This window comes from Anguilla anguilla, chromosome 6 (genome assembly GCF_013347855.1).
Source record: "Anguilla anguilla isolate fAngAng1 chromosome 6, fAngAng1.pri, whole genome shotgun sequence".
NCBI classification, from domain to species: domain Eukaryota; kingdom Metazoa; phylum Chordata; class Actinopteri; order Anguilliformes; family Anguillidae; genus Anguilla; species Anguilla anguilla.
In genome coordinates this window covers 51,097,876-51,121,657 of record NC_049206.1, presented here as the reverse complement: position 1 = coordinate 51,121,657, position 23,782 = coordinate 51,097,876, and the positions used below count along the sequence as shown (strand labels likewise).

The 23,782-nt window shown below is 49.4% G+C and overlaps 1 protein-coding gene across 13 annotated transcripts in view; it reads left to right on the top strand.

The window, feature by feature from the left end:
* epb41l2 (erythrocyte membrane protein band 4.1 like 2) overlaps positions 1-23,782 on the top strand; it is a 71,394-nt gene that overhangs the window by 8,263 nt on the left and 39,349 nt on the right. For 12 of the 13 annotated variants that reach the window (XM_035422013.1, XM_035422011.1, XM_035422010.1 and 9 more), the window contains exons 2-3: positions 16,510-16,931; positions 18,816-19,031. In XM_035422013.1, the coding sequence (XP_035277904.1) occupies positions 16,524-16,931; positions 18,816-19,031 (624 nt within the window). In that variant the 5' untranslated portion in view covers positions 16,510-16,523. Of the gene's footprint in view, positions 1-6,958; positions 7,151-16,509; positions 16,932-18,815; positions 19,032-23,782 lie in introns of those variants that run through there. The other variant, XM_035422009.1, reaches the window with a different exon arrangement.

Sequence of the window (23,782 nt, the reverse complement as noted above, 5' to 3'; positions counted from 1 at the left end):
AGGCTGAGTGGGATTCAATCGCGAGGGGCTCCGCGAAGAGGGAGGGGCTGTTGGGGAATTTAAATAGCACTTGTCATCAAAGGAAAAGCTTTTAGCGCTTCCCCCCCTTCCCAGAAGTCTTTTCCAGCTAAACGTTTTTTTCCTGTACCGATAATGATGGCGAATAAAATGTAACTACGTTGAAAAGTGTTTATTCACAACACCGCGTTTATATAAACAAGTATGAATGGGGGAATGCGATGAAGCTGGTGTTAACGAGCTTTGATGGAGGCCCTCGTTGGGGGAAAGGTCGATGTTCGGAGGAGGAACACGAGGCAGGAGGATGGGAATTAAGAATGGAATCGGCCACGGCACAGAGGAAACGACTGCGTCTGAATGGGAAGGAAGGAGCGTGTCACCACGGCAGACTTCCTGTCCCCCCTAACCCCCCCGTTCAGCGGGCCAGAGTTCAGGAGCTGTTTGTGTCGGGTTGCAGGAGGTGCAGATGGCCCCTTCATGGGAACGTAAACACAGGCCCTGTCGCCCGCGCCCCTGGTGTGCCCTGTGCCCCGTGCCAAAATCGGGAGGGTCTTTCGAGGACTGCCGCGGATGGATCCGCGCTCGTTGGAAACGTGGTCCTGCTTTTTGGAGCTCGTGGCTGGACTGTCATCGGGCTAATCAGAAAGCTGATGAAAGCCATGGTCGCATGTGGTCAGTCCTGGTCCTGGTTCGCGAACCGAAGTCCGTCTGAACAACACTCGGCTCAGGAGGAGCCTTCATGAGCCAGGTGGAAATCGGCTCTCTTTCAGAAGAATGTCAATAGTTTTTTTAGCGTTTTAAATTGTTTCCACAATTTATTTAGCCTTTTTTTGGACATTGTGTGCACAAAGTGTGTGCTATAATGGCTCAAATGCTGTGGTTTGCGCTCAAGTGCAGCGAAGCCGCTCGTTTAGACACCCAGGGGCACGTTTGTGTTAGGATTCGCAACGAGCGGCCGGGAGCAGGCCTCGCTCGCTGCGAGTGCTGACACGGCGCCGTTTCCACGGCAACCCCCGAGCACCTGAGCAGCAGCAGCGGCGGCAGCCGGCGCCCGTGCCGGCGCCACGTGACTGAGGGCGCGCACGCCCGGCCGCGCCAGCGCGAACTGAACGAGGGAATTCGGAGCAGACAACGAGCGGTTATGAACGATCGAATTATTCGCATTCGGAAAAACACGCTGCCTTTTCAGCGAGAATAGAAGGGGGGGGAAGGGGCGGCCATTTAGGGATCAGCCGGGGGTCTGCAGCCGCTTAAATACACTGGCGCCCTCTATATTAAATACAGTACGCGCTTGTGTTGGTCACGCTTCCCCCTCGCACGACGCCGTTTGCTTTGTTGCGTTCGGGTTGCCCACGGGCAGCTCTTCTTTATTTGTCCTCGGCGTGCTGAGAGAAGAGGCGAGGACACGGGGGCTTGGCCGAGGGACGGCCTCTCTCTCCACGCAGGCTGAGCCCCCCAAACGTACAGCCACGGGCTGCGTTTCCTGCAGTGCGGTTCAGAAGCAGCGCTGATGCTGCGATTTGGAGGCAGCGCCCGTAGACTCATTCAGCGTTTCTTACCCCCTGCCTCCCTCTTAAATGAATAAATCATGGCTGTAGTACCACACTGGGCACAAGCTCCCCTCTCGCTCTCTCTCTCTCTCTCTCTCTCTCTCTCTCTCACCCTCTCTCTCACCAACCCCCCCCCCCCCCCCCACAGGTCTTTGTTTATCCAGGGCCCTGCAGCCGCAAATAGACACCGGATCACATGATGTCACGGCACAGGCTTTGCAGCCGAGCGCAGATCAGCGCTTTGCATCCCTGCCTTTTGTAATCCCGTAATCCACCGTTTAATGCCAGAGGAGTGAATTTCCAGCGTTTGAATACAGACTATTTTGACACCAAAAAAAAAAAAAAAATACGAAATCCGTCTGAGCGCGCGACAGATGGCGACGTTAAAACGAGGATTATGGACGCCTTGTTTTTATTTTTTTATTCAGGTGAAAGATTTTTCCCCCCCTATTTGTTTTGTTTTGTTTGACCTAAACTAGGGCAGCTTAACCAACAGGGTTTGCCATTCTACAATTTGCGCAGAGCGCCTATTTCTATGGTTACTGTACCCCCCTGCTCTCCTTACTGTACTAGAGGATGTTTTTCTCTCAGACCTGGACAATGTCTGCAAATTAGAGCCACTGCTTTGTCAGCCCCACACTGTGGGCTTTGCGTGACCAGGAAGGTCATTCTTTGTTGGATTAGACTAAATTGAATCTGAAATTGTCAACATAACGGATATCACTGAGTTCTTATTGAGTTTTATTTGGAAAACAGGGCTCCATGGTAACATTACTTTTTCCCAAGGAGCACATGTGCCCCTAAGTTGACAAATTTAGGAGCACACTAATGCATCCAAACTAGCGGATGTGCTTCTAAATTATTCTTACAGTTAGCACACATCAATTTTCGGGAGCAAATGTTCCTGAAATGTAGCCTACTCATATGGCTTTGTATTTTACAATGCAAAAATATTGTTGCATCAGAATTGTGAATGGTCTTCTAATATTTAATTAAACTAAAGGGTTAGGTATGGGTTAACAAAGTAGGTATGGGTTAGGTATGGGGTAATGATATGAAAGGGTTAGGTATGGGTTAATGAAATGAAAGGGTTAGGTATGGGTTAATGAAGTAGGTATGGGTTAGGTATGTGTTAATGAAATGAAAGGGTGAGGTATGATTTAATGAAATGAAAGGGTGAGGTATTGGTTACTGAAATGAAAGGGTGAGGTATATGGTTAAGTCAGTAGGTAGTCCTCTCTATGGGACGTGGGTGGGAGAGAGCAGTCCCAGCCCCGTGCTGGAGCAGTACCTCTGGCAGCCCGCACGCGCTGCAGCCCCTCGGGACCCCCGGGCTCCATAACGAGGGCGGGGTCCGCGCGGTTCCACACAGCGCAGATGTGTTCCCTCAGGGGTCCGCTCGGGGCCCGGCCCGCCCTTTCAGCCGAGCCCATGGACATCACGATCCTATGACATCAGCTGAGAGGGTCCAGGCTTAATACACAATAACAGCACCCCCTCTATTCCGCTGCCATCAGGATTAATGGTTTGGGGAGCGGTTTGTCTCTCTGCTGCCGTCTCCATGCCTTGTCTTCTGTCTGTCTGGTCAACATTGTAATTTTTATATCAGGTACATACTATATGTATGACTTGTAGGAATCTGGCATATTTGGTCGAATTGCATTTATAATAGTTTATAAAACATATGTTAAATTTCGTAAGTATGTGGTGAAACTCAACTCCCCTTCCTTCTCCTGAGCCCATGTATTTTTGAGGCTCATTTCCATTGTTTTCTGAATTGGAATGCATGCCATGTGGCATTGGGCATCGCCCCGATCCCCGAGGAAATCCATCCTCTGGCGCGGAGGAGCGACAGGCGGCGCGGAGGCTAGCGTTCCCGCCGGCAGGGGACAGCCCCTCTCCCCTCTCCGCACAGACGGGGAGCCCGAGGGGCTCCGGGAGAGAGGAGTAACAGATGCTCCGCGGGGCCATGGGGGGGGGAGGTCACAGACAGGAAGCGTGCGGAGGTCCCGAAAAGTACAGCTCCAGTTACGACACCGGAGGGCCACGCCTCTCCGGTACCCGGGGTCCGACTTGCGACCCGCTTCGCCCGTTAGCAGCAAGCGGAGACTCGCCTGAATGAAAACACACTAATGGCGCTGCCATATTGGATTGCTGTGTGGAAATGGCAACCCTAGTTCTGGAAAAGAGATCATAAGGGCGAGTCAGTGCGCCAAGCGAAGAAATTCCTTTAGGGCAGCAGAAATGGGGGCGCCCATGTCTAAGGCCCTGATTTATGAAGACCTTTAGCATGTGCAAAACATTTTAGCGCACACAAAACTAATAACATGGCCAATGATTGGTCACGGTATTTGTTTTGCACCAATCATTGGTTGTGTTGTTCTTTTTCCATGTGCTAAAATGCTTTGCACATGTTAAAGGTATTAGCAAATCAGGCCCTTACTGAATTATTTAGTGAATAGAGACGATACCATCATAAATAGCTTTTTACTTGTAGATAAAATGCACAAGATTAGTTGACGCGTTTCATGATGTGCCCTAATGCACCAGATGTGGTCATTGGAGTGAATGGACTGCATTAGCTCCATTGCAGCCCTGGCCTCTCCTGTGACTTCCATGGCAATGGTAGCGCAGTGCACTGGAATACGCTAACGACTGCTCCAGGGGGTTATGGGAGGTCCCAGCCACCCAGGAGGGGGAGTCTGGGCTTTGATGAGCATGTAGGGTCAGTCCAGCGGCTTGCATGTCTGGTCTTGGGGAGGATCCTAGCAGTTTGCTTGGTGACAGTGATTGATCTCCCCACATTGTTCACATAGAATCTGTAGGTCGTTGTAGCAGAGAGTGAATTGGTTTTGCTGCCCCAGCGATGGACATGGACTATGGGAAGAATTCATAGACGACAAAGCGGATTCACTATCAACCACGTTATTGACATTTGGTCAACAGAGCTGGAGTCAGAAGGGGTGTACCAGCACATAAAGGATGTATTTTATATTTCGTGGTCACTACACTCCAAATTACTGTTGACCATTATTAGGCCTATATTACCAGATAATTGAAAACAGAATGAGGGGTTTTAAATTAAAATAAATCATCAGTAATTGTAAATTTGACAGGCTAAAGTATCTGCGGTTCTCTTTAGCTTTAATCTTCTACTTCAAAAGAAGACTGTTGAGCAGCTTCCTAGTCCAAATCAGGAATGAACATTAGGAAGGAGCGTTCATTTTCTGGACTAAAGGGCGGTCTGTCAGAACAGATGGGGGTGTGGAATGTGGCCTCAGATTGGCCTTTCAGGATGAAGGTGTGTTGTGTGCTGTAAATTCAGATGAAGCCCTGGCAACAGCATTAGATTCCATTGTGTTTCTTGTGCACCTTTTATTTATTGAGAAAACGCTCTCCCATTGGCTAATCCATTGAACAGTTTATCTCTGAGAAAGGTGAACTTGCTCAACGACCTTTTTATATACTTTGCAGTTTCCTTGTTTGAAAAACAAAAAACTAGTCACCAGCTTTGTGGCTGAACTTGAAACCTGTGAAGGCGTAGCTTAGACTATTTAGTAATTTATTACACCGCCAAATTAATTTTGGCATCGTCTCAGTGATATAAAATGACAGACTGTGTCATGTTTGTGTGGAACTCTTTGCAGAAGCAGTTCTCTGTGCTGCGGTGGGCGGTGGCTGTAGGTGTTAGCAGCTCTTGTTATTTTGGATGCTTCCTAGCGCGCAGAGTCTCGAGGGATGCCGGTTCAAACCCCGCCCGCCTGCTCTCTGGCGGTTTGCGCACCTCTCGAGTGGCGACCCCTTTTGTTACCGCTGAGGTAACAGAGCCGTGCCGGCGACCGGGAGCTCGCCGTCGCCATAGCGATTCCTCGGAGGCGCCAGATGGAGTATGCGATGTTTACGACGGGGAAAGTCTACCCCGCCGTAGATTGAATTAACCCTCGCTGGCGGTGCGCGAGTGGTCGCTAGTTCCCTGTTCCCACAATAAAAGCAGGGCGGTGGTGCACATGCTCACTTCGGTAAAGGTACCTCAGGAAAAGGTAAAGCTCTGTGGAAACGAGCCGAGGACGTTTGAAGTCTCGGGTGCACCCGTTTCTTATCAGGCCAGTCAATGATGGCCTGTGAGCCTGGGCACTGTAGGGGACCAGGGGAAAACAATGTCCCCATTGACGCTCCCCTCTTGTTCTCGAATGTATAGAAAGCGCGGGGGGACATTTGTCATGTCAGTGGATGGAGAGGGCGCTAGCTCTGCCTCTGTACCGTCCTCAGTTTGGAACCCTTGCGGTTAGCGCCTCGGCTCTCGTGCCCCTCAAATGGCAGCATTGTCTCCGGCCTGACCTTAATAAAGGGATCCTTATGCCGCATTAGATACTGTTGTGAGGAGTTCAGGCAAAGGAGGGAAGAAAGGCCTCTGTGGCATCAAACCCAGGCAATTAAACCTTTTGTCAGCCTTCCCTTTTCATCCTGTAGGCGGCTGGAAATTCTTAGTGGTTTAATCCCGCTTCAACCCCCCCCCCCCGCCCCCATCCTCCTCGCCGGAGGAGCAGACGACCGATGGCTTGCCCCCCCTCCCCAGCCTCACCTCTGCGGGGTGGGGGGCTTTGATCCCTCCGCTTAGGCACGTCCTGACAAGGTCCTCCCTACCCCAAGAGCAGATGTGCTTTTCTTATTTTCTTATACCCCCTGCCTCCCCATTTTTACGAGCACCGGAAGCGTGTGGAGCCTGGCGTTTAGAGCGAACGGCTTCGGTGTCCGCGACTCTGCGGTACTGACCCGCCAAGACACGCGAGCTGCAGTACCGTTCCGCACCGCGGGTCGAATACCAGTCAAAAGTCGCGGAGTTCGCCATTGCGTCATTCACTGGCAGAAAGCGGTGAGTTTGGTGTTTTAAGGCCGTGTCTGAAGAGCGCTTTCGGTAGGCCGGAAAGGACGGTATGTAAAGAGCTCCTCAGAGGTGATGTTTTTATTAGAGCTGCTCATTGTTTTTCCTGGCGAAGCTCTGGCTCGGCAGAGCAGAATGACCCATCAGAAGAGTTAAACTCCAGCAGCAGGGGCTCTGCTGTGTGGAGAGGGAGGGGGGAGGTGGGGGGGGCACGGAACCCTCTGACGAAAGAGTCCTGCTGCAGACGGAGAGGGGAGGAGATGTGGAGTGTCCTTCCTCTGGTCACCTCTCTCATAGCTCGGAAGGTCCTTTCTCTTGGCAGGCTTGTAAGTTTGGGTGGGGTCTGCGCCTCTCAGCTGTGATTCTCTTACGCTCCCTCTCTTTCTCTCTCACTCTCTCTCTTTCTCTGTCGCTCTCTCCTCTCTCCTTGCTCTCTCACTCTCCATATCTCACGCATACTCTCCCTCCCTCCCTCCCTCCCTCTCTCTGACTCTTTCCCTCTCTCACGTGTACTCTCCCTCCCTATCTCTCCCCCTTGCTCTCTCTCTCCCTGGCTCTCTCTCTCTCTCTCTCTCTGTGTGGGGAGGCTGCCTGGCTGTGTAATGACAGCATAGTGCGACAGGAGCCCGATCGGCGGGAGGACCGCAGCAGAGCACGGAGCTGGCCAGAGAACGAGCGAGCGAGAGAGCGAGCGACCACGGTAGGCGTCCGCCCCGCCCCGCCCCGGCCGCGGAGCCCGGCGGCGGGTCACGGTCAGCGGCGCGGTTCGTCGGTTAGCGGGTTCAGACGATTTTGGGCTTGGCGTGACAAAGGCATGTTTTCAGGGCTCCATGCTACATAAGACGGGATTCTCTGGGGTCACAGGACTGGACTCAGCTGAAGTACCAGAGAGCTTCTCTGTCAATAGAAAGATTCGATTTCAAAGAGCTAATGCAAATCGGGTCTACGTGTAATCTTTAGCCTTGTCAGATGAATTCCTCTGTGACTTGCAGCCTGGAATGCGCTGCATCTGCAGTTTGTTCCTCTTGTTTTGCTATATGCTCATGAAACATTAATGAGACCAGTGTGTGCAGTGTTCTTCTCATGCTAAGTGTCAGCGTCACGCTCATGAGCATCGACATGCAATCTGGAAGGGTGAAATGCAATGTCTAAGGGCGAAATTCCACATGTGGACAAGCACGTTTATTGACAGTTGAGGATGTGACGGTTATGTGTTTGCATCCTTTGTGATTCTGAAACCCTGACACCTTTTCTGCAGAAGTTAAAAATTTTGGGTTATAGAGTAAGGCAAAAAAAAAGAATTGAGATCTTGCAAAGATCTTTAAAATATTTGAAAAGCTAAAACTGAGTTGGTATCCCGCGTTCCGGTGATGAAGCAGGGAACCAAATTTAGCGTGAAACCAAGGCGACCCTTTGACGATGTTGTACCGCCTCCCTCTCCCCCGGCCCGTGTTTGTTTTAAGGGGGTAGGGGGGTCACGGCGCTGGGATCAGAAAGCCGGCATGTCCCGGACCCTTTGAAGCGCCCCCCCCCCTCTCGCTGTACCTCTCCGCGGGGTACAGACGCTAAGCATAACAGCGGCCATCGCCTCGGGACCGTGCTGGGGGCGAGGGGCCAGGGGCCGGGGGCCGGGGGCCGGTTTGAGCTCCATTGTTTATTCCTGTCTCTGCTGGGGCTAAAACAGCAGATATTAATAGCTTCACGTTCATATCGTATCTGCGATGAAGACCGCGGTTGAAAAACAGAGGTTTGGCGCATGTTCGGTTTGGTGCGTGGGTTCGCGGTCACGTATGCCGAGGTCTCGAGTGCGTGATTTGGCGCTGGTCTGCCGTCCCTTGTTTGCCTCCCATGGCTGAATCCTTCTTTATTGGATCATCAACAGATGGTGCAGCGCAGATTACATAACGCGTGTCATAAACATTGGATTCGCTTTATGGTGAAACAAGCCTTTTAGGAAGGGGGGGAAAAAATGGCTTGGCTCGGCCTTACGGCCAGCCGGTAGGAAAATGAGATTTCCCTGTTTACCCTTTGGTTGATAGAAAGGGTTGTGTGCGCTACGTGTGGGGTGAGTGCTTGTGGAAGATGGCGGATAAGTCGCCGGTGCTTGTGCAGCTGCTGCTCTGGGACGAAGGGCGGGTCCTTTATTGGAGGGCCTGTAAGAGAGTGTAACGGGCTGTGGTTAGTGGGTAACTGGTCACGATGAGTGTGTAACGGGCCGTAACGAGTGTGTAACAGGCCACAATGAGTGTGTAACGAGCCAGGGTGCTTGTGTAACGGGCCATGACAAGCGTGAAACGGGTCGCGTTGTGCCTGAAACAGGCCATGCTGGGTGTGTAACGGACCATGCTGAGTGTGTAACAGGTCATGCTGAGAGTGTACTGTGCCATGGTGTGCCTGAAATGGGCCATGTTGGGTGTGTAGCAGGACACATTGAGTGTCTAATGCATTACATTGGGTGTGTAGCAGAACATGTTGAGTGTAAAATGGGCTATGTTGGGTGTGTAGCAGGACACATTGAGTGTCAAATGGGCCATGTTGAGTGTTTATTAGGAGACGTTGAGTGTCAAATGGACCACATTGGGTGTTCAGTGGGACATGTTGAGTGCCAAATGGGCCATGTTGGGTGTGTAGTAGGACACGTTGAGTGTCAAATGGGCCATGTTGGGTGTGTAGTAGGACGCGTTGAGTGTGAAACGGGCCACGGTGAGTGAAACGGGCCCCAGACTCATGCTGGCTCAGGATCCAAGTGTGAGCGAAATGGGTCGTGTTTAACTGGGGCCCTACTGTAGACTGTAGGCTGGAATTGCAACATTGCCTCATTGTGACAAATTGTGTACAGGGGGAGAAAGCAGCTGCTTCTCATTGGGGGACTGTATCAGTAAGGCTCTGGTACATGGACTGGCTATAACAGCAGTGCAGATCGACCCAGCAGAGCAGGGAGCTGAGATTCTGTTTGGCTCTGGGGTCCACACTAATGCTTCCCAAAAAAAGCCAGAACCTACTAATGGCTCCAGGAAGGGTTTGAGGATGCCTTGATCTTAAGATTACATTAAAAATGACTGTGTAATGCACTTTCCTTTGACATTCAACAGGTCACATTAAGCTCTCCCCCTGGAGCATGCGCTGCAGTAGCTGCCTTATTTGAACCCATGTCGGGCAGCATGTTGATTAAGGGGTTGCCTTCAGAGAAAGCGTTCCCCATGTGAGATCAGGAAGTTTAGGAGAGCGCTTGAACTGGGCTGAGACTGAGCAGCAGCGTCTCTCAGTGAGACTGAGCAGCGTCTCTCAGTGTGACTGAGCAGCGTCTCACAGTGTGGCCGGTCTGCACACTCAGTCAGCCTGTCGCCGAAGCCCGCTCCTGGGGCTTGTTTGTCTTCCGAGCCGTCTTCCGCCCCGGCGGAGCTCCCAGGGGCCCCCCAAGGGCCACATCCGGCAGCAGACGCAGCACAGATGTTCCCCCAGCTCCCGTCTCCCACGGACCTCGGGGGCAGCCCCCCCCCTCCGCCAGCCCGCCAGCCGGTGGAAACGGGCGCTTAATCGAGCTCAGAGCGGACTGAACCGAAGGTGTTCTTCTTGGGCCAGATTGCAGAGAGGTTACCGCAAGGATACTCCTCCCCTCATTAATATGCCTAATCACCTTAGCGTGAGCTAATCGCCCTTCACGTCCACACGCCTTCCGAGTATTTTTTTTAATGTGTGCATCTATGTACGTCATACATGTTCATACATATTTATGTACATCATGCATGTAAATGTGCACACGTGTCCAAGACTTTCAGCATGTCAGCCTGGCCCTTATCATTAATCTCTGTAAAACATGCAGCGATGCTTTCTTGAGTAATTGTAGCTGTCCTGTTACTCATTTAAAAAAGCTACGTTTTAAGTGAAATGTTGCCAAAAGCCTCCAAAGACAGGAAATTGATTGGCCCTAACGCTGACATCAGCCTACCGCTGCTTACGGCCCCTCTGCCCCTTTGAGACCCCTGAGGGGTCACTCTAAGCCTTGACCTGATCAATCTGCGCGTTCATGGCTGAGCGGAATCTCTCTGTCTTTCTCTCTCTCAGGGGTGTCAGAAGGCTCCCATTACTCAGGGCAGGTTTTTTGGGGGGTCGGTGGGAGCCCTCTATGAACTTGTGATGCGTGGTGACGGCAGGTGTGTTGCGTCTGCCCCGCCCGCCCGCCCCCCAGCGCTCGCTGATATGAGCCTCTTACAGCAAAGAGGATCTGAAAGCATGAGAACGCGCCGCGCCCTGCGCGGGGAGGCCATTTTGTGGCGCCTGGACGCTGATTGGCTTTGACAGGCTGTGCTGTCTCGCGTACTCCCAACTGCTAGCTCCGCAGTTATGGGGATTTAGCCCGCGGTTCGCGGCCACGGCCTCGTCATGATACTGAATGGCTGACTTCACTCTTCTGCTGGGTCGGGGGAGAGTGCAGTTTTATTGTTTCATCGTTGGAGCACACCCACCGCCACCCTCCCCTCACTCTTAAAAAAAAAAAAAAAAAATTTAAAAAAAGACTCTTTGAATGGTATCATAAAACACTTTATATTTCTTACATGCTCCCCCCACCCCCAGCATCCATGTAAAAGTTTTTGGTTAAATACCTAAATGTTTACGTGCAAGTGTAGCTCTGGAACGATAAGGTTTCATGAGAGATGAAGTGAGAGTACATTTTTACGATGTGGAACTATAACATAAAACATTGGCAGTGACAGTTTGGATTCCGAAACGTAGTTCCATTGTGTCCCGATGGCGGGAAACAGTGTTTTTTGTGCCTCTGGAGAAGTGAAATTGAGTGACCTTTTCCCACTCAGCCAATTCCGAGCGCTGATGTACGCGGCGACCGTGCCCGTGCCCCCGTTTATTTCTGTTTACCCCGAGCGGCCCGATGTTCCTTCGTGTGGAGTCTGGAGTCGGGCTTTTTGAATCCATCTTAACGGTCAGCTTAACCGGTTTGTTAATTCGATAAAGTCTGCGAGGAAGGCAGCTGTTCTTCATTACCGGAGGCCTGAATGGTCGCTGTTGTCAGGGAGCGCCAACCGTGCAGTTAACGCCGCAGCTTCGACGCAGTTTTTTACGTGTTGGTGAGTCCTCTTTGTACGCGTTTGCGTGGCTGAGTTTGACGCGTTCATGCTGCGGTCAGAGCGCCATTTTGAAAAAATCACCACAGATAACCCGAAGTAAGAAAAAAACAGAATTTGTTAATTGTGGTTATTTTTCCAGGAGGGTCTGTCTGAATACTGCAGTGTTGTCTCCGTGTATGTTTATGTGGCTAAATATGCCGTGTTCATAGAGCCGTTTAAAAATAAATAGCCTAAATAGCCACAATTAACACATACTGTACCCTGAAGTAAAAACGGAGGATGTGAAATGAGATATAAAATGCCTGTAAATACGTGTTCTGAACGCCCTTACAGTGAATGTGCATCTGCGTGTGGAAAGTCATTTTCCAACGCCGTCCTTTCCTGTCAGTCTGTTGGCTCTCCTCTAACCCTTCCTCAATTCTCTGGTGTAAGATTAAACATCACGTGACCAGCCTGTCCAGCCATGAAATGTGCATCCAAAAAAAAAAATGGAATATAAAATGGATTCCCTCTCTGGAAACACTAAAGCACTCACGCAAGAGGGAGTGTTTTCTGCCATAATCCTCTAGCCTGTATGTAGCCTGGGATGGTCACAGATGAATATGTGCTTTTACCCATATTGATTGGGAAAGCGGAGCGCTTCAGTGTTTCTCGCTGATGAATTTCCGAGTGTGTCCTGCCACCAGTGTGTAATTAAGCTGTAATTTCATCGTTATGCCTCTGTTTTCTTAAACAGCCACAGTACTGTACATATTTTTATTTGCATTTATCGCCCACCGAATCTGGTACCAAGACACAAATGTGTAGGTCTGCTTCCACCCATAGCCTGCACTGAGAACAGACAAAACGTGAATTGAAAAACTGAAAGACGTGAAAGAATTTAGGAGGAGTAAATATGCGACTCAGCGCATAGTTTAAAATGCCCTCTGTTTGTGCTCAGAACGAGGATGCCCCCGGCCAGTGTTTGAAAATAGCAGCTCATAGTTTGCGGTCCGACAGAGGTGCGTTTACTCATGGATTCTGCAGCTGAATGATTCTGGGCAGGAAGTCTCTGTTCGGTGTTGGTCTGAAGAAATTGGCCGACTTCCTGTTCCATTCTGTATTGAACATTTTCTTTGTGAATTCATAGTACCACAACAACCTACAGGTCTGGAGTTTCAGCTTTGGCTGCATGGGTTGGGAATGTGATGTGCAGGAGCAAAGAATGTCAAATTTATGACTTTGCTCTGTTGAATATGCTGATTCACCTATTCAGTGTGCCCCTTGCTTCTAGGACTTGCTCTTTTCTGACATTGCATGTTGGGAAATGTAGTGCATGTCCAAACGTTTCTTCTGTGTAGTTCAAGGACGCTACATGATGTTTCTCGCAGTGAAACCAGGCTGCTTTCGCCCACTCCAGTTTCACACCAAGTGGTTGTGAAAAGCTTCTCAACGAGTTTCAGTCTGGAAACCAATACGCTTTGTGCGATGACAGATCTACAGCATAGACCCGCACCACTCAGATTTCATAATGGGCGTGTCTTCTCACGAACGTTGTATTTAACGCACAATTGTCGATCTCTGTCAGACATTCACTTCCCAGGGAAACTAAAACATTATTATGCAATAAAGCGGCTCGGCTTCCTTTTCTTTATTCCGCGTTGGCCTATGTCCCTCTCTCGGCTACAAAAGGAACTGTGGAGGACCTAAGCCCTCAGCCATTGAGTTCTGCCCCCCCTGTTGTCATGGTGAATTAGTGTAACCGAGCCGCTCCGCCGTCGGTGATATTTGGGCCGGAGCCCCGTCCCGCCCGCGGCCGCCTCGTCCCGTTTTCCGTAAATAACGATCCGGGCCCCGCCTCGAACCGCGTTTGTGGAATGCGGTGTTCCCGTTGCTTTGCCTCGTTGACTTTTTTGGCGAATCAGATTACGTAATTTAATCGAAGCACGTCGTAATGAGTTACAGCTTGCAAACGCGAAGGCGTCAGGGCGTGTAGGTTTCCAATAGGGATGTGCCTATCAGCTGTTCTCAATAATATTGTAGTTGTCAAGCCATACATAGCCTAAGTCATATAAGTTATCCCAACAATGTGTAACATTCATATTGGCCGAGTCAAACCACAGTATACCCTCCCCCCAAAGGGAACCCTATGAATAACCATTTATTTCTTTACAAATGGTGGTTCTGCTGCTTTGAGCTCTGCTTGTACTCACTGTCAGCCATGAAAATTGATATCACTCATTATTTCATGCAGGCACATTAGGTTTCATGAATATTGCTTTAGGAATATATAATGATAATATATTTGAATAATATATATTTGAATCATTGTATATTTATAGGAAATGTAATTGCTGGCTTTCATCTTCTTTCGTAATGGTCCCTTTATGCAAATTGGAGTAATGTGAGACCATGCGATAGGGTAAACGTCCCTATTAAGCCCACCAAATCCGCTTTTCAGACATTTTTCATGTATACTGCCCCAATTTAAGTGAGAACATTTTAGTTATAATGAAAGTCTAATCTCTGATTTGAAGTGTCAATAATTCATTTATACCAATTTCTAATGTTTTTATTGTTTAATTTGTCAAAATATGTCAAAAGTCTGGCATGGGCTTAATGGGTACCTAACGTACCCTTTAAGCCCATGGGTGTTCCAAATAAGCCCACTTCATGATTTGTTGATAAATAAATATATATTTAAAAAATCCTAACAATACAAACTTGTTCTATTCAAATCTGTAATCTCTTAGCTCTCAATAGCTATTTTCATTTTGTCTCCACTCCTATCCTATGGCCTGTAAATGGCATTTGAAATAGGCATGACCAGCCTTTTTGCTGTGTTGTCAACACAGAAAAAGTTAAACTTACAACATGTCTTCTTTGGAATGTAGCCAAAAAAATATTTACAAACAAAATCAAAACTATAGTGGAAATTACTCTTCAGTACTTCATCTTTCAATATGTGTTGTTATTTTGTCTGTATCTCTATCCTATGGTGTGCTGTTGGCATTTGAAATTGGCCAAAATTTCTGGTTCAGTCAGCTGGTTGAAAGTGCAGGTGTTTTTATGAAGATTTCTGAAGACCGACTGACTGAATGAAAAACAATTTCAAGTTCAATACTAATGTTCTAAGGATAGCAAATGAGTCAATTTCAGGATTTACAATTAAACAATAAATTTTTAAATGTTAAACAGATTTAGGATAGTAGTTTGAAAACATTGTAAAAACACATTTTAAAACCATTCAGTTCATTGTGGAGTAACATTAAAACATACAGTTCATTATGAGGAGACATCAGTCATAACATATTGAAGCTCATGTATCGTTAGCCTATAACTTAATAAACAAGAAAGATGTCAACATTTCTGCAATTTCTACTTTCTCCTAGACTAAACGTAGGCCTATGCTCTTTGAGGTGATTGTATCGTTTTAGTAAGGCTATCATTTGCTCCATGCTCCATCTTAGTAGTGTAACATAACAGGTTATAAGGTGGTCTAAGCTTTATTTTATTTGTTTGCTTCAATCTTTAGCCCACGTTGTGGTTGTCTTTGTCTTACGCTAGCAAGTCGTTCATGGCTTTCATCTTATTTTTGTAGATTTTCAATGACCTCATGATTGCGCAAATAGAATGGTCCAGGTCCCTACAGCCCTGCTTTGCAGAGGATGAACTTGCGCTTCTATCATGCGTGGGCATGAACTGTAGTTCTTTCGTGTTTTAGTCATCTTAAACTAAAACTCATCTGAAAAGTAAAGATTAAAAAATTATTGCTAATGTTAAGATAGAACACAGGCCTATCCAGAATGAATTGACGTATGCAATATCACTGATATTTAAATATGGGTATTAATTATCTGAATTATGGAGCTGATTCATCAGGTGAGGTCAAAATTAGGGAGGAAAATGGTTCAGAGGTCAAAAGGGAGAAAATCCCCATTGAAAAACAGTAAAGTGGGCTTAATGGGAACAGGTGGGCTTAAAGGGAACATCAGTGAATTTATGGTTAAAGACAGAATATTTTATTCTACTCACATGACATTAAAAAAACAACTGTATGAAATACATCTATATATGGTGCACTAACATAATATGAAAAGTATAAATTGATCATGTAGAGAAGTAATTAGCTATACTCATTTACATCCACCTCAGACAGTGTGATTTTTTTGCTAGAGTCCCCTTTAAGCCCACCAGGTAAAAATGTTAATTAAAAAATAAATAAAGATAAACATACACATTTATTGTCTATTTAACAGTATAATAATATAAACTGCATACAAAAATATAAACTATACATACTTATCATGCTTTATGTCATTGCAATGAACCATACTATGTAGCTACTGTATTGATGCAGCATGTGGTCTGTTTGCTAGTGTGCTAAAACTCATATTTTGATTTCAAAAGACACAATATTTCTAATTCAGGTAATATTCTAACATATGTCTCATTCAAAACACTAATCACTTAAATTTTGATAACAAGTGAGTACTTTCCAAAAACAGGAGTAGAAATATACAAAAAATGATATTTTCTGAGGGTACCAAAATCACCTAAGTTTTTTTGCAACTTCTTCTGGGTTCAGCAGGCACATGCCACACATATGCTTCGATAACTCAATATCGACAAATGTGATTGACTTACAATAAAAAGTGTAATTTACGTAACAAGCAGCTTCATTCGAAAAAACATCACACAGCAAAAAATTATGATGTAGTTTTTTTTTATTTGACTCAGAAGTTGCAAGTGGGCTTATATGGTACGTGGGCTTAATAGGGACGTTTACCCTATATATAGCATTTAGGGAAATTCATTAGAACAGCTTTTGCACTGGTTTTAAGTAGCCTACTATAAGTGATGGTGTGAATGTTCCCATTAATTCATATTTTTCACTTCATAGCCTCAGTATTCATTGTGAGATGGAGGCGTCATCATGTGTGTCATGCCGTTTGTGTCATCATCCTGACTCTGCTCGTCTCCCTCCCTCCCCCAGCGTGACCGGTGACCATGACGACAGAAGCGGGTTCGGAGACGGAGGTGAAGAAGGAGCCGGAGAAGGCCGAGGAGCAGCCAGCCGCCCCGGAGCAGGAAACGGCGGCGCCAGCGGCGGAGCCCGCCCAGGAGGAGCAGCCGGAGCCGCCCGCCGAGGAGGCGCCCAAGGAGGCGGAGAAGACCACGCCCGAGGAGAAGAAGAAGGAGAAGGAGCAGCAGCAGCCCACGGGCAAGGGGATCTCCAGGTTCCTCCCCCCATGGCTTAAGAAGCAGAAGTCTCAGAGCCAGGAGGGACCCAAAGACAGCGCCCCCCCCAAGGAGGAGGAGAAGCCGCCCGAGGGCACGGAGGCGCCCCCCGACGAGGCCCCGCCCAAGCAGGACGAGAAGGAGGAGAAGCACTCCATCGGGAGCGCCGACACCCAGGTACCCCCACGGCGCCACCTACTGTTCTCTCCATTTAAACCTCAGCACCGTTTCCATCCAGCGGTGATATCCAAGGTCCCTCAGCCCACCCCCAATTAGCTCGGCTCACCGCTCGCTCTCCCCCACGATCCCAGGCCTCGTTCGCCCGCCGCCCTCCCTTCCTCGTCCCCGTTTTCACGGAGACGCGCTCGTGGCGCTCGGCCCGCCGGCCACATGGTGTCCAGACCTCCCAACGCGGAGGCGCTGAGGAGTTCATTGCCGTTCATTTCACTCTGGTTGATCTCCTCAGCCGAGCCCTTCTGCTTTTCCCCCCCCTCAGGCTTCACGAAAGGGTCAGAAACTAGAGATCTGCTGGTAGGTGCTGGCGGACAAAAACTGCCAAAGAACATCGCGTTCGCTAGCATGCCAGGCCAGCGGCATCGGCGCCAGGCAACTTCCTGTCTTATAGGACATTAAAATTACAATGGACATGAATGTTCATAACTCAGCCCTTTAAAGGTTTGCACCGGCAACTTTAATTTCTTCAATGTCGTCAACACATCCTATGAACCAAAACCTAAAGCGTTTCTGTCCAACTCTCAGTATTTTTTGACATTTTACTACCCTGTTTAGCATTTAACCAGGAGAGCCATTCCATTTTAGTTCTGCATTGAAGTCATAAAATACAGCTCAGAAAGATATTTTTTCAGAAAAGTGTGACCTAAATATCACAAAAAACATGGCCAGTGTATAGCGTCTTTGTGACAGTTCTGTAAAAAGCACTATAAAAATAGAATTGAATTGAATAATAGATGCACAGCCAGTAGAAACTGATGTTCTAATGCAAGAGGTGGACTGTGGTCCAGTAATCATACTCGGCTTATCCAAGAAACCTCCGATTTTTATCATCGCCTTCTTTTATTAACTCCGTTGAAATTTACGTCCACAATCAGGGAAGAGGCTCATTCTGATTTTATTAACAGGAAACGTATGTTTTGCGTGGGAGTTGTTGCTTTTAAACATCTTTAAGCCTTGCGACATGTTGCAATCGGGCTGCCTCTCCATCCGTTGTTCTTGTCAGTGTCGGGGCCAAATTGCTCGCTATGTTCCATGTTTTCATTTTGATCCACCCAATGACATCACCGGCAGCGATCAGGCCAATGGAAAACAAATCTCTGGACGAAAGCAGTTTTTTTCGTCTTCTTCCAGATAGCACAATCATATGGTTGTGCTTAAAGCTCTCCCGACTGAAATCAACAGCACGGAATGGTGCGAAGACTAGCAATTGTAGCGTTCTCTCAGGGAATCTTGGGAAATGGCTTCCTTCAAGGGATTGCTGCTTTTGCTGTTGCCTTTTTTTTGTTTTGTTTTGTTTTTTGCAAATGTAGTCCTTGAGAATGTAGTCACGTTACATTTCACCACATTTCATTGATTTTTTTTTTTTTTTTTTTTTTTTTTTTTTTTAAAGACAGCAAATTTAACACTCGGTCTAAAATGGCTTAATGGCATAGTCAGGACAGGCTTGTGATGTCATTGTACAATTTCGAATCATTAACGTTTCCAAATTCATGGGTTTTTTCCGTAACTAAGCCTGTGACAGCCAGCCAGGCTGAAAAAAACGTCTGACACTTTTGCTTGGTATTGTTCCTGTTCAAAAGCACAGCTTGCCGATTATGTTGTTGTGTTAATCACACCCACTTCTGCAGTTCCTGCTTTGTTTGGATTGATATGACATAATAATCGAATAGTACGACACGTAAAAGAACATTACGAAACGCAAACTGACCGCCGCTGTGTTTATTTGTTGTTTAATTCCGTTTGTTGCCTAGCGCGTAAAGTTTAACTTTGTTTCATGGTGGTTCAGGGTCGTTTGTCCTCAGTGTTCTCTGGTTGATAAACGTCTAGCCTGCCAAGGAGGAGAAGGGCGAGGACTCTTTGGAGAAGGACGCGGAGCAGAAGGAGTCGGACGAAAAGGCAGAGGAGGTGAAGAAAGAGGACGAGCAGATCGTGAAGCCGGAGGGCAAAGCGGACAAGTCCCCGCTGAAGCTGACCAAGAAGATGAAGACGGTGGTGTGTCAGGTGACCATGCTGGACGGCACGCAGTTCCCCTGCGAGGTGGAGGTGAGTCTCCTTTCGCCCTAAACCTGTGGAAAAGAGCTGAGCTTTTACTGGGCCAGCACTGCGGTCTTTTAGCGAGTGTGAGAGCATCTGTGTTGTCTCAGTGTAGTCTTTGAAACTCATTCTGTGATTGAGGACTGTGTTTGTGTGTGTGTGTGTGTATGTGTTTGTGCTCGCGTGTGTACGTGCGTACAAGACTGGCATACAAATGAATCTTTTTTTTTTTTTTGTTTTGCTATCCTTAACGCTAGTTGGGTAACGCTAGTGAAAATGAGTGTCATTGGCGAACATATTGTACATGCTGCATATGAAACTGTTTCTGCGTTTGATGAACCTCATTAAGCTCGCGCGTTACGCAGGAAGACTCATTGTGCGAAGTCCTGCTGGCTACATGACGCGGATTTCACGCACAGCCCGTCGCGGCTGCCTCCGAAGCCCGGGGAGAGTCCCCGGGTTTATTTTTGGCAGCGCGGCGCTTAAGTCAACAGGAGATCAACCTGTAAACACGACTGGAGTGGCTTACATCACCGACGAACCGCCGTCTCCCTGAAAGAGCAGGAAGAGCCGCGCGATGCAGAAGAACACCTACGATCGGCGCCGTGAATGAATCGCTGTATCAGAGAGAGGAAGCCATTCATCCATTTATTATCTTTCAAAGCATCGTCTTTTAAGACTCGCTGCAGTTCGTGATTCCCTACTGTGTATATGCTGTGAATATACGATTATGTGCACATAGTTTAATATAACGTATTATTTTGTAATTTAATGTATTTAGAGCAGTGTCACGTTCGGTGCTTCCAGTTTGCCAAGCTCGTTGACTTTGTGGCCTAATGTGTGGGGTATTGTTGGAGAGGGCAGGGCACCCTGGGCAGCCAATCAGAGCTCAGATCAAGGTGTTCGGTGGTACGGCTTGGGGTGGTTGCGTTGAGCTTCCAGCTCAACGTCCTCGCCGCAGACCACACAGCCCCCTCACGCCCACGGCGCGTAACCGCTCTGAGGAAAATGTGAGCGCTCTGTTTTCTGTTTTCTGTTGTGAGAGAGAGCGAGAGATCGTGTGGCACCAGCCCATCGGCGTGTGGCTTCTTTCACGAGAGCGTGCGGTAAAGCAAGAGGGTTTCCCACAGAAGCGGCGGGCGGGGCGCGTTTTGTTTACGCGCTCGCTTTCGGCCGGTGCCGGAGTTTGTATTCCGTCGGCATGCTAACGGGGCGTGTGAAAATGAAGAGCCTTTCGAGAGGGCGGCCCGTCGTTTATTTTGAGAAGCCAATGTTTCTCATTTGAATACATTGTCAGAGAACGCCCCGAGTAGCATCTCACTGGGGCTAGCTGGCCTGCATCGCAGGGCCTGAGACAGTCATGTGCCTCCCTTCTGCACTCGAAATTTGCGCTGGTCCCCTGGGGCCATGACTGGCAGCAACAGCGTTTGGGCATCAGAAGCTGGAAAGCGAACGGCCGATAGCCAATGTGATGCCCGCACTCTTTCTGTATAGCAGTGCTCTTAGACAGTTTAACCCCGCAACCGCTGAGCGCGAGGACACACACGGAGAACCTGACGACGCCAGGCTCGAACCCCAGACCTGTGAGCAACGGCCGCCGTGCTAATGCGGGGGAAGCCTCGCTCGCCCCACCAAGAGATTCCGTGCTCTGCGGGGGCCCCGTCTGCCGGCTGGTGTTCTCAACCCCATGGGGGGTGCGGGGGGATTACCGGACTGGTGGAGCGGGGGGGTCGAGGGGGGTTCTGAGCTTCCAGCAGATTAAACCGACAGCATCTGCTACCAAGAGCGGCCCCTGAGCATCACGGGAAAGGGAAGATGCTCGTTGGCGGGCTCGCAAGCAAACCCAGGCGTTGCTGTGCTTGCCATTTCGAGTAGAGGCAGGTAACAAGGGTGGAGATTGAAAATAACGAAACGTTTGAGAAACTTTGAAAAACGTGTAATCGTCTGCTGGAAACGTGAAGCTCTACGGACGGTTGCGGAAAAAAGCGCCGTTGCCGGGCGTGGCTCCCCTGCTAGCCGGCTCGTCGCGCTGCGCGCTCCCGTCAGCAGATATTACCGCGGCGCTGGCGGAGGGAGAGCCCCCCCCCCCCCCCCCCCACCGCCGCGGCCGAACATGCGGTTTGATATTGCGGACGGCGAACGGACCCCGGCGCTAATTGCTTAGCCGCGGCGGTGTTTGAACAGGCCCAGCTTTGTTCGCAGTTTTGGGAGAGCTGAGGCATCACAAAATGCCATTGTTGGGGAGCATTCACCCAGAAGACAGTGGCATGCTTACAGCGAGATGTAATGCCTGCGGTCCGTTAGGGGGTATTTTCTTAAATGAGAGTGGGAAAACAAAGCATTTCAGAGATAAATTTTTTAAAAATTGTATTGAATTTTTTTTAAAGAAAGCTGAAACCTCAGCTGGGAAGCAGCGAGAGGTCTGAGGGTGCTAGCCTGTGGTCACGACGCGGTCTTTGAAACGAAATGGATGCTCCTTTCCTGTTTTGCATGTGCTCGATATGTAGATAATACGGACTGCCTCTGCATTACATAACCGGCAAAGGAGAATAATGCTGAGAGGAACTGAATGTTTGAGTGCTTTTGTCACAGCTGAGCTCGTCTGAGGAGCACTCGAAGCTCAATGTGATCCCCTAAAAGCCTCTTCAGACATTTTCTTCTGGCTCTCCCTCTTTCTCTAAACCCTCCCCCACTCTGTCTCTCCCTCTCTCTCTGTCCTTTTCCTCTCTCTCTCCATTTCTCCCTCCCTCCCTGCTGTCCCCCCTCCCCCCCATGTGGCTTGTGTATGGCAAATCAGCCCCGCCCTGTTAGCAGTTAGCAGGCAGCGGTATGTGGAGCAGCCTCTCGGTGATGAGAGCAGGGACGGACAGGCTGGTCCCGAGTGCCGGACGCAGGCCCAGAGGATCTCTCTGCAGCATGGGGGAGGGGCCGGGGGGGGGGGGGGCATGGGGGAGGGGCCAGCGAAGCCAGGCTCACAGGACGCCGCGCAGGCTAACGATTAAGACAGGAAGTTCCTGATTATCAAATCAGCCGAGCCCTGCCCTATCGATCTGTAACCATCAGCGCCGCCCTGAAGCTTACAGCCTTCCAGATCCCGTATTGATCTCCCCCCTGGAGAAAACGTGCAAATGGCGCTCGCAGCACTAATCCAGCGTGTGACCAGTCGGGGGGCGGGGTCTCGCGTGCATAAAGGAAACCTCTCGAAGCCTTGTCCTATAAAACGCAGGCGCGCACTGGCTTATTTTCAGCCTGGCTATGTATAGCACGCCACCGTTTTTGTTTTGTGTCGGTTTACGACCAGCAATCTCTCCTTTAACAGGCTGGGCCTGTTTTGTTCAAAATTACAGCCATCGCACACCATGCACTTTTGTATGTAAACAAAGTGTTTGAATCTTGGAATTACACGGCTATTTGAGGCCACAGAGCACCATTCCTCTGGTAGAGAAACCTGAATTATTTACACAATCAGCTCAGTGCATGTTTTACGCCTCCTGAAAGACTAGTTTGGCTCTGGGCCTCTGGAACAGCTGAAAGCCCTCGGGACCTGCCGTAGCCCACCTCTTCAATGTTTCGTGTGTGTGGTCGCTGGTCACCATTGCAGGGAACACTCATCACCTGACCATCGCAGGGCGTGCCGGTACGCTTCCCTAGTAATAGCCCCCTGGCTGTTGAGCGTTTGGTTTCGACTTTGCCGTTTGTTTGAGGAGGCAAGGCGTACAGAAGGGCGTGGCTCTGGAGAAAGCTGAGGACTGGAAACCAGCAGACCAGTCTCCCCGCTCCCCCCCACCCAGTCTGTCACTCAGGCCCCAGAGACGGACTGCCTGTTCCAGCCCCTGACTAACATTCCTGTCCCTAATCGATGATGGAGCCGTTAGAGACCCACTGAAACCAATGCGGGCCGATTAGCCTCGATTAGTGCAGAGAAGACACGCTGCGTTAGCAGCCCGTTAGCCGGCGATAAGGAGCAAAGCACAGAGAAGACACGCTACGTTAGCAGCCCGTTAGCCGGCGATAAGGAGCAAAGCACAGAGAAGACACACTACGTTAGCAGCCCGTTAGCCGGCGATAAGGAGCAAAGCACAGAGAAGACACGCTACTTTAGCAGCCTGTTAGCCGGCTTTAAGGAGCGAAGCGTAGAGCTAGCGGGGCGATGCTTGGCCTCGCACAAACCTCCCGCCCCACCTACTCCCCCAGTCCCATCATTCCTCGGGGTCCCCGAGCTCTCCGGCCGGTTGCCAGGTCCGCGCATTCCTCCCGCCCGACGCGGAGTTCGCCCCCCTCAGCCGCCCTTGGCTCGCTCGGCATGCCGGCGGACGCGCCGCTCGGGTCCGCGGCTGGTCGGCGGAATCCTGCAGCGGGGAGGCGCTTCCTCCCGCTCAGACGGAGGAATGCGCGTCTGCAGCTGAGCTCCGGGGCCGGACCGCGGGACGTTTCTGCTCGTACCCTCCGACTCCGTCAACCAGCCGTCCACAAACAGGTCTTATCACACCAGGGAAGACTACGGAAAGGTTAAAAGATGTACCTCTCGGTGGCCCACTTGTAGGAATTATATTTTTTGGGGGGGGGGGGGAGGTTGGGAGAGAGAAAACGGGCCCTCTTTGTGTGCCCCATTAAGTCATTAGTGGACCGGCCAAGCTTTTGATTATTCCGACTCGCCACTCTCAATTAGGCGTGAGCAGCGGCCTGTATCCTCACTGGGGTCATTGTCGATTGTGTGTCTCGCTGCTCCTGCCCCGGGCTGAGTCTTACCAGCCCTCTCA